The sequence below is a fragment of the Colossoma macropomum genome, unplaced genomic scaffold, assembly GCF_904425465.1.
Source record: "Colossoma macropomum unplaced genomic scaffold, Colossoma_macropomum, whole genome shotgun sequence".
Classification (NCBI taxonomy): domain Eukaryota; kingdom Metazoa; phylum Chordata; class Actinopteri; order Characiformes; family Serrasalmidae; genus Colossoma; species Colossoma macropomum.
Window position 1 is genome coordinate 14,332,012 of NW_023494804.1, and position 13,475 is coordinate 14,345,486.

Here is a 13,475-nt window from a genome sequence, read left to right on the forward strand (position 1 = left end):
TCAGCTCAAATACTCAGTAGTACAATACAAAGGAAACATTGGATACAGCCTATGCCTTTTTTCAGTTCCTATGATCTGCCTATTTTTGGCACATTTTTGACATGTTTAATCCTGACATTGGAGATATATACTAACATGTGCACACGCACTTAAACCCTGCCATAAATGATTAAGTATCATGCACTACAAGATAACAATATGTAGCAACATGAGATGGTAACAAGGTTCTCCACTACTGACTAGTGCAAAAAATAACAATGAGGTTGTACAGTTGAGTAACTACAGCTTCAGAAAAAGAAATGGTTTTGGCCATTGGTTTGGATCAAGTGTCGCCAGTTGTACTCCATGATTTCCCCGTGAATAAAAGCAGTAGAGGTGCGGAAATTGGCGAGAGACAATTAACCACTGTCTTTCACTGGCTGGGAAAAAAAGAGATTTGTCCTGTGTTTGTTGTCTCGGCCTTGTCTCGATGTCCACAGGCAGCTCTTTATACGGCTTTGCTTATCATCTTGGATCTGTTTGACCGAAGGGCCGTGACTGAAGAATGAGAAAAGCATCAGACCAGGGGAAGAAGTATAAGAATTCCGAGGAAAGCGGTGTGGAGGCTCAGAAGGATCTTTACTTGGCTGTGTAACGGCATGCTGCACCAGGGAGATGGGAAAGCCAGCACAAACATGCCTGAAGAGTTTACAGGAGTGGTGACCACCCCCTAGTGGTGTCCAAGAGGTATTGCAAGCAGATGGCCAGATAAAGGGATTGTTGCCAAGTACATATTGAGAGTCACAAAAAAGCCAGTGTCCTTGGTTTTAGCCCGAGAGCAGTGCTCACTCTGTATCTCTTTAATGCTTGTGTGGTAATACATTGTTGAGAAGTTAAGGCCTCTGATGACCTGTAGGCCATGCTAAACACAAGTTACAACATGGTGGGGTTTCAACTTCAGTCCTTATTGCCAAACGCTGCAGGGCTTTTGACAAGAACCTCCAGGAAGGGATAGCTCTGTAAAGAGAGAGGACAGAGAGAGAGAGAAAGAAGGACAAATTGGCAAAGAGGGGAGAGTGTGGCTAATAGAAGTGGCTTCTGGGATTGACCATGGCTGGCTCATCTGTCCATGGCTGCCCTGAGCACGTGAGAGGGAGGCACATATTTACAGATGGAAAATGTTGGTAGACTCCAAGCTGGGAGAACTTTGCAACATTCCTGAAGAATGGATTCATTGTGAAAGAGTCCATACTCCATTTACCCCATCCAGCGTAGGTGCAAACAGTACATTCAATCAAATGGAGAGGCAAGGGCTGGCGTTCCATGACCCAGAGCGATGCTTTAAGGCATGATATTTCTTGTTTTGTGAGATGCCAATGAAACAAAACCTCCTCCCCAGTGCCACTCATGCTACATAAGAAAAAGCTGTTCCATTCCTTACGGAGTCCCCATTTTAGCCCATTTCACATGGCTTGCCCTTTTTTCTTTTTCTCAATCCACCCTTCCCTCCGAACCTACCCAACCCTGATTCCCCACCTTCTGTTCAAGGGTCTGCAGAGGTCCAGTCTAAGCTCCAGTTGGTGCTTAACCCAGGTCAAGGAGGGCTACTTGGGGCTCAGTGCGCCTCCCTCCAGCCTCCCAGATCGCCCCCAGCAGCCAGCTGCGATGCTCATGCTCCTCTGGGCACGCTCTGCTCGATCCCGGTCAAACTCTGATTGGCTTTGTGCTCTCTCGGGCCGACCTGTCTGGGCAGAGGGCGTGGCTGAAGCAGAGGGGGCTGGCTGGGAGGAGATGGTGCGCAGCAGGTGGTTGCGCTTGCGCAGAAAATCGCCGCCACCACCAAGGCCAAAGCTGCCCTTACGCAGCACCATGCGGGTGCTGCCCGCCTTGGCAGGTCGTGAGCGCTGACTGTACTCCAGCTGGGACAGGTGAGACGCATAACCGTCAGAGATAAACTAGGGTGATAGGAAAGGAAGGAAAAGGACAGGGTAGGAAAAAAGTACACAATGAATGTAAGCTGGCATGACCATGCTATGGGTGGTGGTTAGCCTTGTTAACTTATAATAAGCATTTTACACTGAATGAAATTTTAAGACTGTTACATGTCACGAGCAGTGCTTTGTTTTTATCAAGCCAAAGAACAATTACCAAAAAATGACCAAAGAACAATAAGGAATGTATTTTTATGTAATTCTAAAGCATACCTGACACTGGTGCTGCATTTTCTTTGTTGGTCTACCAACAATGTAGATCTGAGACGGAGGCAGGCCAAGTGAAGTGTACACAGAAATGTCCTTTGTGGAGCCATATGCAGCAAATATTTTCATATGCGCCTTAAAAGAGATAAAAAAAAGTTGAACTTGAAAAACTGAAACCTAGCCATTTCCTAGACAACTGTTAGACAACAGACCCAACTGCATCCCTCTTTCTGTCTCTCCTGCTACCCACCTCACAGATGAGGGATTTGAGGAAGTTGGCTTTGTGTCGGAGAGGGTCGTGCACCAGGCCATCACAGAAGGAGACAATACCGTGGGGAAAGTTGTGTTGGGAGAGCCAGGCCACCACTCGCTGCTTCTGCATGTCTGGACGGCCTGTCACATACACGATCAGGTAGCCTAAATCCTGCCAGTGCCTGTCAAACAGGACATGAGAATGTAAAATGAACTCGCCAACTTCATAGTCATTCTGCATTCATGAACAATAAAGGCACGTAAGCACTGGCTATGACTAATTTATACAGCATCTTTTAATTTTCATTTAAATAACACCCAGTGTATGAGAAAGGATCATACACCAGAATAATGGCAGCACCACCAACAGTAACTACAGTCACCCCAGAAAGCATTAAACAAAAATAGAAAAGGACACTATTAACAGCAGTGAGAAAGAGAATTAATGCAGTAAGGAGTTCCATCGGTTATTCATTCAGTACTTCTAGGCTAAAGAAGAACCTGACTATGAATGGAATGTAGACAGTGCAGCATACCTGACCACATCCACTGCTCCTGCTCTCACTTTAGGGTCACTGCCCATGATGGACACGCTAGCAGCAAATGAGCCATCGATGCTGAACACAACAAACTCTGTCCCACGTGGCAGCACGGTCAGGTAGCTGTCTGCTGATGTGTGGTCACCTCTATATGTGCAATATGTGCAGAGAACGTGAACATTAATACTCCACTCAAACCTTCAGGGGATTTATGAGGAAAGACCCTCAAAATCTATCTTTAGATGATAACAGTTATAAGACATACCTGACCACCATTTTGACAGGGTACACCCCGATCCCCAGGCGCTTGCTCTCTGGGATCACATAGGAGACACGGCCACTGCTATTGGTCAGCTCTGTGTCGAAGTACACCCATTCGCCTGAAGGGGGCTGGGTCATTATATGGATATCGACCTTAAACAAAAATACAACGATACAACAGATAAACATGCAAGGAAAAGTCTTGAAGTGTATTAAAAATGCAGGACATACGGATGACCTTCTTTAATCTGAGCTCTTATACAGAGTAGTTAAGTTTCTTCCATGCCTTTTCTCCTGTTAGAGTGACCATATCCAGTGGGCCATACATGAAGCGGCCAGTGACCATCTGCATGCCATCCTCAGTGAAGACCGCATCGTTCACACGATGGTTGGCTGTGACGTTCTGCAACACAGACATATACTTGAAGGTCACATTACATGTCAGGAATGTTTGCCTATTGTCAGAAAGTCTGCTGCATTTTGTCATTTAAAGCTGGAGACGAGTCAGTCTTTGTGATTAATATTTTCATGTTTGATTTTTACGACTCAAAATGTGAGATGGTCAGAAATGTCACTGAATGAGCGATGCCGCTGATAGAGACCTGTGCATTGGCAAAAGCAGCTTTCAAATACTAGAAAATGCACAAGTACCTTTATAACTTCAGCGCTTGAATAATAACCAGAATGTCAAAACGCTCTCTTTTCCCAATTTCCCATCAACTTGCCAGTTCATAGTAAAATGCTTCTCCAGTTCTTGCTGCAGAATATAATTATATCTGCAGGTCCAAAGACTACATTTATCCACAGCTTTTTCACTATACTTCTTTTCAGTGTATAAAAGCACAGACAAGTCCAAGGTTCAGAGTTGTTTGTGTCATGTGATAACGGCAGGATTTGAGAATTTGAGCACTTATTCATAGCCAAAACCCATTATCTGTCCGATATCCTCTGTAGCCTTACGAATGCTGCCCTTCACTAAGGTGTTACCGTATTTTAAGCTATGTAGTGTACTCCCCACTTTTATGTGCCCAAGAACCACCTAATTTGACAATTTGACAACAAAGAGCCATTGTTTTAGCATGAAATGTAGGAGCAGAAGATTTTCAAAAGTGGGCTACAGCAAAAATACACTCATGGAAAACAAAGTGGTATGTGTTGGCAAACGCTTGAGATTATTTTTCTTACTAGTTTCTAAATCCTTCAAAGAAAACTTGATTTTTTAAGATGTGATGCTGCAAACAAACTTGACTTTTAATCTAGTGATTAGCTCTTGATCTAAAAGGCTCAGTCTCGTCACTGCTTGCAAAAGTGTTTCCCGTCAGACTGAAAAAACCTGCTGCAGGGAAGAGCATACACAGATTTGTGGGCAGCCAGCGTTAATGGAACTGACAAAACCTAAATAGTTGTGGTCAGTACAACGTGCAAAAGATATCAGATGCTCTGTGTACATCTGTGGGTGAAGCATCTGAGGCTGAAACTAGCCAAGCATCTAGCCATACTGCTGGAGAGTAATGACTCACCCTGATCTTAACGTGTGTTCTCTTCCTCAGCCACTTCTCCCGTGGTTTAGAGGGTGTGAACTCTGACACCTCCTTCCCATCCAGCTCCAAAATACTAGAATTCTCATGCCTCATTACCTGCGAGTAAAAAAAGAGATAGAAAAGACATAAATAAAAAGTGTGTGACAGAGAGAGACAGGTGCACACATAAAATTAGGGAAACAAATCAATGTTCTACTAAAAATGATCAATCATGTCATTTCAGTCACAGAGAACACTCACATCATGAACTGAGGTTCCATATTGAAAAATAAAAAAAAATGACAGAGGTAAAGCAGACATGCCCCAACAAACCCAAATGTTGGGCTAATGTGCCACACTAGTGTGATTGCAGGGAGACTCTAGAATGTTCTCCCCTATTCACACTATTCTACAAAGTCCCTCCATCACCTCACACTCATTTACACTGTTCTAGAATGTCCACCCCCCATTCACACAGCGGTAGACTGTTCTTCCCCATTCACCCTGTTCTAAAACGCTCCCCTTGAGTTTACACTGTTTTGCTCTCCTCCCATGCACATTCACACTGTTCTACAATGTTCTGCCCATTCATACTGTTCTAGAATGTTTTCCCTCGTTCACACAGTTGTAGAATGTTCTCTATTCATGCTGTTATAGCATGTCCTCCTTCATTCACCCAATTCTAGAACGTTCTCCCTTTATTAACACAGTCGTAGAATATTCTTCCCCATTCACACTGTTCTAGAATGTTCTACCCATTCACTGTTCTAGAATTGTTTTCCCTCGTTCACAGTTGTAGAATGTTTTCTATTAGTGCTGTTGTAGCATGTCTTGTCATTCATACAGTTCTAGAATGTTCTCCCTTTATTAACACAGTTGTAGACTGTTCTTCCCTATTCACCCGTTTTAAAATGCTCCCCTTCAGTTTACATCGTTCTGCTCTCCTCCCATGCACACAGTTCTAGAATGTTTTCCCTTGTTCACACAGTTGTAGAACGTTTTTCTCCATTCACGCTATTGCAGCACGTCCTCCTTCATTCACACCGTCCTAGAATGTTCTCTCTTTATTGACAATTGTTGAATGTACTTCCCAGGTGACACAACTGTAGAAAGTTCTTTCCACTTCACACAGTTGTAAAAATGTTCCTCTCCATTCACACTGTTTCAGAATGTTTTCCCCCTCATACATCTAGTCATAGAATGTTCTCCCCCAATTCACACAATTGTAGAACGTTCTTCCTCATTTACACCGGTCTACAATGTTTGACCCATGCATGTTTTCCTTTACAACCTTGTTCATTTGGTTTATCAGTTCTTTTTCTAAAAATTCTAAAACTAATGTCAACATTAGAATGCTGGTGTTTTTTTGAGCCATGCTGGCTTCAAGTGTTATGGCTTTAAGTGCCAAGTAGATGTAACAGTACCTGTCTGAGCAAAAAAGACACAACGTCAGTGGACTCCCAGTAGGATGCGTGAAATAGGTGAGGTAGAGCGACAGTGGGAAAGGCAGTCAAGGCGTCTGGGCAGTACAGGGCAAAGTCAATGCGCTTGGTGCCCCACCAACGAGCAGCAACTGCAATGGTGATTAAATGCAAGACTATTAGTATCCAACATTGACAAACAGGAGATTCAGCAAGGCCTTGATCAAACAAAACAAAGGAACCTTAACTACAGTTTTAGGCAGATCAAGTCTTGAAATACTCTGGACAATTTCATTGCGGAGACTCAAGCAGGGCAAAAAAGGTCAGAAGATATGACACAGGTAAATGAGGAGCAGGAAAAAAAACAGAGACTCATCAAGTGGAAACACTGAAACTTTATGAGTTGTGCAAAGATTGCATGGGGAACATTTCATATCTTCTTTCTCCCACAGCCTGATGCCATGGCACAATGTTCAAAGCATAGCTAAGTAAATACATAGAAGTGATGTCTTCAGTTTTCTTGGCAGGTTTGATGACCAGTGCATACAATGCAGCCAAAGAGTGTAATCAGAGAATGGGAGAGACGGGACGACTCAAAGTCATCCGAAGCATCTTCAGAGGCACTTCATCCTCCAGAAAGACACAGAGAAAGCCTGGCGTTCTAGAGATGAAGACTCAGTGAAGCATTGGGGGGGGGGCAGGGGTGGAGACATGGGGTTCAGACAGGGGGAGTGAGGACTAAAGAAAAGACGAGAAGATCAGCCACAGTAGAGGAGTCCAAATCTGGACCTGGAGGGTCAGAGTGCAGCACAGTTTGGGTATTTCACTTCTCAAACACAGCTACTAAACCTGGCAATTTATTGCTGAGTTGAATGCAGGGCCCTTTCATGTAATATTTGTTTGTTTTCAGGAGCTAAAAATTGTAATAACCAATATCATTGGTGAATATAACTGAATATGATCAAAATAGTTTTTGTTAAGAAATGCTTTACTGAATAATATGAATATCAGCTATACATTGTCAAAATTTTTCATCAGTTCTTAGACATTATTTACTGTTATGACATAAAATCTGGATACATGTTACACAGTTTTGTTCTTTTGACCACAATGGTGTTTTGTCTTCAAATTTATCAGTTTAGCCTGTATTGTCAAAAAAGAAGAATGGTAACTGGCGTATCAACATGAAGAAATGACTAAATTCTGAGAATTTGGTGGTTTTCTCTAATCAGTCATATCTGTTCATGACAATATAAAATTAACTACTATATATCAGTGCTTTATAGGCAGGATTTCAACAACAATAAGCTTGTGTCCAATGTCAGTTGGACCCTATATGAATAGGAGTGTGTTTAAGCAGGGAAATCACTGAACAATGCTGGACTCTGACCCCCTCCTGAAATTGCTACAGTGTAGTCTGAAGATGCAGTGGGGGCTAGTGAAAGCTAGCAGGTCAAGGCAGGGCTGCAGGGGATTCAGACCAACAGCGGGCACACAGAATGGCAGAAGGAGGCCCAAGGGCCAGACCCTGGGCCCCTCCTCTACACTCTGGCCAGCAATACCTTGCTCTATGTCCAGCTGCATGCTCAGTGACGGAGGGCTGGAGCTGAGGGGAGGGGCAGGTTCAAACCCCAAAGGGCTGCTGCTGCGCTCGAGGTCATCCGAGCAGCATGTGTCCTCTGACCCTGCCGCTCTGATATTGAGCAACCTGTGGCGGACTTTCGGGGATGGGCTTCTTGAGGACATTTTGTTATAAGGGAGAGCCAGTTGGGACAAAAGGCTAAGCTTTTTGGACTGATTAAGATGGCATGCTTGTGCTACGAGATAAACAAAACAACATAAAGGGAGTATGAATACATTACTGGGCAAACAGTTCATATTGGCCATGAAAAAACTCTAGGGGCAATAACTCAGTATAACAGACTGAATGACTCTGAAGGACAAATGAACTAAACAGTACGTATCATTTCTATAAAGAGCTTAAAATGCATTGCTTTGTACTGCCAACACGACAGACACAAAGACTGAGTCCCAATATTGATGTGACAGCATTGTACTGGAATCCTTCTCTTAAGCTTTTCTGTGCATTCGAATGAAAAGATCATTTTAGTGAATCTATGTGTGGACTTACTGTTGGCAATGTTGGAGGCAGTGTAGCTGTCTGCCAGTCCTGAGACCTGGCTGGCGATGCTGACCTCACTGGCTCTTCGGGGTCCACGGTTTGCAGGGGCTGAGGCAGGAGACGAAGGGTATGAGTTCTCTACGAACATCCCCCCATGAGAGTGGATTACGTCCGCTAGGAGTACAGAGACAAAACTGAATTACAACCAGGTTGCTGCAGTTTCCTCTACCACAAAGCTGAGGATGATTATAGCTTTCTTAATAAAAACAAAAAACAAACAGAAAATCATAAACACAGTGTAGGGGTAGGAAAGTTTTTTCTAAGACTAAGAATGTTCCTGTAAGAAGTTATTTTTAAATGGCCATTTTCCAACCTCTCTTTATCCCTTGATATTAAACAGGCTGCTTTAGTTATTCTGCCTTTAAGACTGATATATGTAAATTACTGGCTGTACTGCATTGTGACTCATTTCGAGAGAAGTTCAGGATGAAACACTCCAAGTACAGTCAGGGCTAACATGCTGTAGGCTAATGGCACAAAAACAATGAACAGCAGTCGAATCAATTAACAAAAAACGCAAGTCTACTTAATCCCATAATTATAATTGTGTTAAAAAGTTTGGGCGCCCCTGGTCAAATTCTATGTTTTGTTGAGTTTCTAAGTGAGATGGATGGATGGATAGATAGATACTTTTTCCCAATATGTTAAATTCAGCAAATAAACAGAACACCATCAATAAACAGACCGTACACTAAACCTTGCAGAAAAACAACATATTTAAGTTTGTTCCTTGTAGGGGAGGTGTTGACTTATTTTCACTTACAAAATAAACTAAACAGGTAATCTGACCAGGGGCAACTGTAGCAATCCTTAATGAGGTACTTTATGGAGCAGCACATTAAAAAGTCAGAGCACACACATACACAGTGAAGGGGTATTTTAGTGAGGCATCAACATGACACAGAAACATACACAGTACACACAAGCTGTCAGGGGATTGAACACACATGAAACAGGAATGGTTACACACACTCAGGTGTGGCTGGCGCGGCCTGCCAGTTGAGCACGGGCACGGGGATGGATGTCTCGCCCAGGCCATCATGGCAGCGGGGTGCGCTGCCTCCACACTCCAGCAAGAGGTGAGGGTTGCTCTGGAGGGTCTCCACTGCGAACCAACCACAGGACGAGGGGACATGAGGACAAGACAGCACAAGGGGGTGAGGGGTGGGTCAAAGAAAGACAGAACAAGGTAGAAAGAAAGACAGACAGAGAAATGGCATGAACAGATGCACAGACCTCCAGCATAAAAGAATAATACAGGCTGGAATGGATAACGTTCAGCTCGACTGAGACAAGGATGAGAACTGTGGTCCCAGCTCTAGTTTTTTATAGATGTCAGTAAGTCATACAGTGTCAGAAACCACAACAGCAAGTTTGTCTGAGATCATCTAACAGCTTGGCGTGCTGGCTATAAGCTTATATTACTTTATAGCTACATTAGTCTTGTAACTCCAAAACTTGGCTGATAAACTATGCTTGGGGAATTTTGTGTAAACAATCGAGCCCTAGTATGGGTGGTGCTGCTTCAAGAGCAGGGCTGGGCACCTAGCATGTACAGTACACACAGCTTTAAAATAAACAATGTTAAATACATAACAAATGTGACACGTCATGAATGTTGTGTAGCATTTCTAAACGGCAGTGCGAATCTTACCCAGCAGTGCTGAGTGTCCGTCTCCCAAAGGGAAACGCTGGTAGCGGGGCACACTGAAGGGGGCCAGCAGGTGGAACTTTTTCTCCAAAAGGGGCTCCAGACGTGAGGCTGATGGGTCTGCAGGGTGGAACAGGTTATACACCTGCTGGCAGGCTGGACGAAGGTGAGCCACTGGGGAAGAGGAGGAGGCCTGTTAGAACATACTAATACAGGTAATTTGCATTATCAGTTTGCTGCTGTAAACTGTATTCAGTACACCGGATAACTGAAAAGTGAGTCTTTAGGTACATAGTTCTGGCTTCTGAGATGGCTGCTAACTGCTTTACCTATGTGTCATACCTGTGTTCATTTCTATAGCAAACAGTATGTTATACAGTGTTAAACAGCATAAGCAAGTCTATTTGTGATGACTATGAAACAATTAAACATGCAAACTTTGGACACCAAACACCTGGCTGATTGACTAGACTTGAAGTAAGGGGAAAACTTTTTCACCATTTGCTTTGTTGCCAAACTAACACAAATTAGTTTCTACTGACTAGATCCTTAGCTTAAAGAATAGAAGCAGCAAATTACATCAGAGCATGAACAAATACAACTGGATTTTTAAACTTACTCTTAAAACTTAGTGTAAGTAATGCATTTAAAAAAGTAAATAACATACATAATTGAGTTGTACTGATAAGCGTTCACATTTTCTCATGTCATCTGGCAGATGTTAGAGGGTTGTTTTTAATTCACAGCTGACTCCTCACCCTATCTACATGATAACCGCACTGCAAAACAATGAATGCAGTGCTACAAACCTACCTTTTATCTGAGAACTGAGATGTAAGCAGCTTTGTAAAATTACTATTTAAGCTTTTTTTTATAAGATTTGAATGCTTGTTTTCTGAGGACAAAGCAAATTAGAAACAAAGAGCATTAAAATAAGAGGCGATTACAAGAGGGTTTGGATAATCCACAGCATGGTGGTTAAAATGGTGTTTATTTTGATAAATATTTCTACTATAAGCATAACATAAACCTGACTCCTGGATCTCTTCCTGGCACACATTTAACATTATAGCTCGTGCTGATTGGCACATTATCCCTTTGCATTAATGTGTATATGGATTAAGAACAAGTGTCACTATTGAAGTTGCCAGCAAAACTTGTTCCCATTCACTGTGTTCAATCCTAGAATAACCGACTGAATGATGCTTTAAAAAGTCTTAGATCGATAACGGTTCTTGTTGGAATTGTCCTATTCATTTCTTCCGATAACGACAGGATTCTTAAGAACCTCCAACCAGAATTCATACAATGTTTTTATCAGGTGCACTGCTTAGGATGACTCAGCAAAAGCAAAACTGAAGTGCCCCAGCATCTGAAAAGCCCCAAAAGAAGTCATGTTTAGACCAGTGTTGTCAACTCACCATCTAGAGAAGGAACCACAGTTTTCCTCAGAGCCAGGACCAGGCCAAGCGGAGAGCCGAATAGGAAGAAATCGGACACCTCAAAATCAAACTTGCCCAAAGCACCACCACCTTCCAGCATAGTGCTGTTACTGGACCTCCGAGAGCCAGGATCATTCCTCAGTACACTGGAGTGCAAACTGGACCCCAAACACAAGATTAGAAAATTTGTAGAAATGCAACAAGATCAACTCTTTACAAACCTGAAACCTCACATTTTAAAAATAAATTTGAGGGAACACAGTTCACACACCACATTTATATACACTACAGGTCAAAAGCATGGAAGCAATCAGCAATCTTTCTGACTTGACATTTTAAACATAATTTAAAAAATTGAGAGAACAGTGACTCTCACACATTATAACATTTACTGTCAGACATAAACTACAAGTCAAAAGCATGAAAGCAAAATTAAGTTAAAGTTTCCAAAATATTTTACAATAAACTAAAAAAACAACATATATTTACATGAAGTTTAGTTTTTCCAAACAAAGAGTACAGGCTATACTCTACTTACTCTAAACTAACAGGAAAAGCCTTTATGGTCTTTGTTAATAAGAGTCCTTTACACTGCCCTGTGGGGCTGCAACAAACAATTACTTCCACAATTGTTAATCTATTGACTGGTTTTTAGCGTTCCAGTTTCAGTAAGAAATAAATAATGCCACAAGTAACCTGAGACCCAAAATTCATCATCAAAATATTAAATTTCCTTTTATTTACAGTACTGTTACATTAATTTCTACCTCTATTATTAGTGGCATTTTGATGGAAGAGACAGTACAGTTGTGAAAGTGAAATGGTTCATAGAGGGTCAGTGCTTTAATGTCAAGTGTTCAATGCCTTCCATTCAGATTTAGAAACATGCTTTTCAAACTATAGTAAACCTCAGCCTTCTTACCTCACATCACTAACCAATTTAACCAACTGAACTGGCTGATCTGATCAGCATTATTAATATTAGTTGGTGGGTGGTTCATTCCAGTCCAATTTAATCCCTGAGTAAGTAGTCTTATCTGCTTTGACTGTGATTTGGGTATGCCTAATATTTTCTGTTTAAAAAATGTTAAACTTTAAGAGGAAAAACTGAGGGAAAAAATCATGTTGTGCTTTCTGAACACAACAACAGAAAACATGGTGCTTTTGTTTTGTTCACCGTCATGCTTCTGTAAAATGCTGCCTCCGCTTTGCATGTGACATTTCGTGGCTTTTGTTGTCTTGAGTTTATCTACCTTTGCAGCCACCATCATTCAAAATTTGTCTGTGCCACAAATGATTTCTTATGATGGAACGAAAAGACACAAGCTATACCGCCTTAAGACCTCTGGTATGGCGTGCACTGAAATCTGGGGGGAATTATCATCATAAGGTGCCTTTTTAAAGGTAAATGGCTCATTGATTATAAAAAAAATCCTTATTAACAATTTTTGATTATCAATGTACTTTGTCGACTAATCACCGCAGCCTGTACTTACCTGTTTTTAATTCTTTTATTACTTCTAATTTAACACAGCTGATTCAGTTAATCACATATTTAGGAGCTTTTAATGAAGGCATCAGGTTTATTTGATTAGGGATACAATACAAGCCTAACATTTTGACCTGTAGTGCAATTGCATCAGCCTCTGTCTGACAAATCTGCTGCCTTATATGACTGACCTGGACAGAAAGGCCTGATGCTGCTTGATGGTGTCCAGCTCGTAGGTGGAGGAGTCGCTGCGCTTGCGTGGAAGCTGCTTCTTGGGGTCATCAGCGCCGCTGGAGCGTGGAATGTCGATGTTGCTGCGGCTTAGGTGACGGCTGCTTTCCAGAGACAGGCCCGACCCCGAGGCTGAGCAGTGGCTGCTGTTGATGATGATGCCTGGTGAAAGCAGGTCATTGTCCTGCAATGCATGATGCATGCAGATAAATAGTCTGGCCACAGAGTTTTCGATGAAATTCAAATGTACAAAAAGCTAAGTTTGCTCTGCCCTGCTTTAACTGGCTGCCGTCATATGCTTGTGAGATGT

General features: G+C 42.3%; 1 protein-coding gene across 4 annotated transcripts in view; it reads right to left on the bottom strand.

Annotated features, from left to right (window-relative positions):
• LOC118824465 (membrane-associated phosphatidylinositol transfer protein 2-like) overlaps positions 1–13,475 on the bottom strand; it is an 86,210-nt gene continuing 72,735 nt past the window's right edge. For 3 of the 4 annotated variants that reach the window (XM_036594633.1, XM_036594635.1, XM_036594634.1), the window contains exons 13-26: positions 13,126–13,349; positions 11,425–11,603; positions 10,007–10,177; positions 9,323–9,457; positions 8,302–8,466; positions 7,733–7,987; positions 6,174–6,322; positions 4,750–4,866; positions 3,516–3,632; positions 3,234–3,382; positions 2,966–3,115; positions 2,428–2,611; positions 2,184–2,312; positions 1–1,934 (exon numbers count right to left, since the gene is read on the bottom strand). In XM_036594633.1, the coding sequence (XP_036450526.1) occupies positions 1,584–1,934; positions 2,184–2,312; positions 2,428–2,611; positions 2,966–3,115; positions 3,234–3,382; positions 3,516–3,632; positions 4,750–4,866; positions 6,174–6,322; positions 7,733–7,987; positions 8,302–8,466; positions 9,323–9,457; positions 10,007–10,177; positions 11,425–11,603; positions 13,126–13,349 (2,475 nt within the window). In that variant the 3' untranslated portion in view covers positions 1–1,583. The remainder of the gene's footprint in view (positions 1,935–2,183; positions 2,313–2,427; positions 2,612–2,965; positions 3,116–3,233; positions 3,383–3,515; positions 3,633–4,749; positions 4,867–6,173; positions 6,323–7,732; positions 7,988–8,301; positions 8,467–9,322; positions 9,458–10,006; positions 10,178–11,424; positions 11,604–13,125; positions 13,350–13,475) is intronic. The other variant, XM_036594636.1, reaches the window with a different exon arrangement.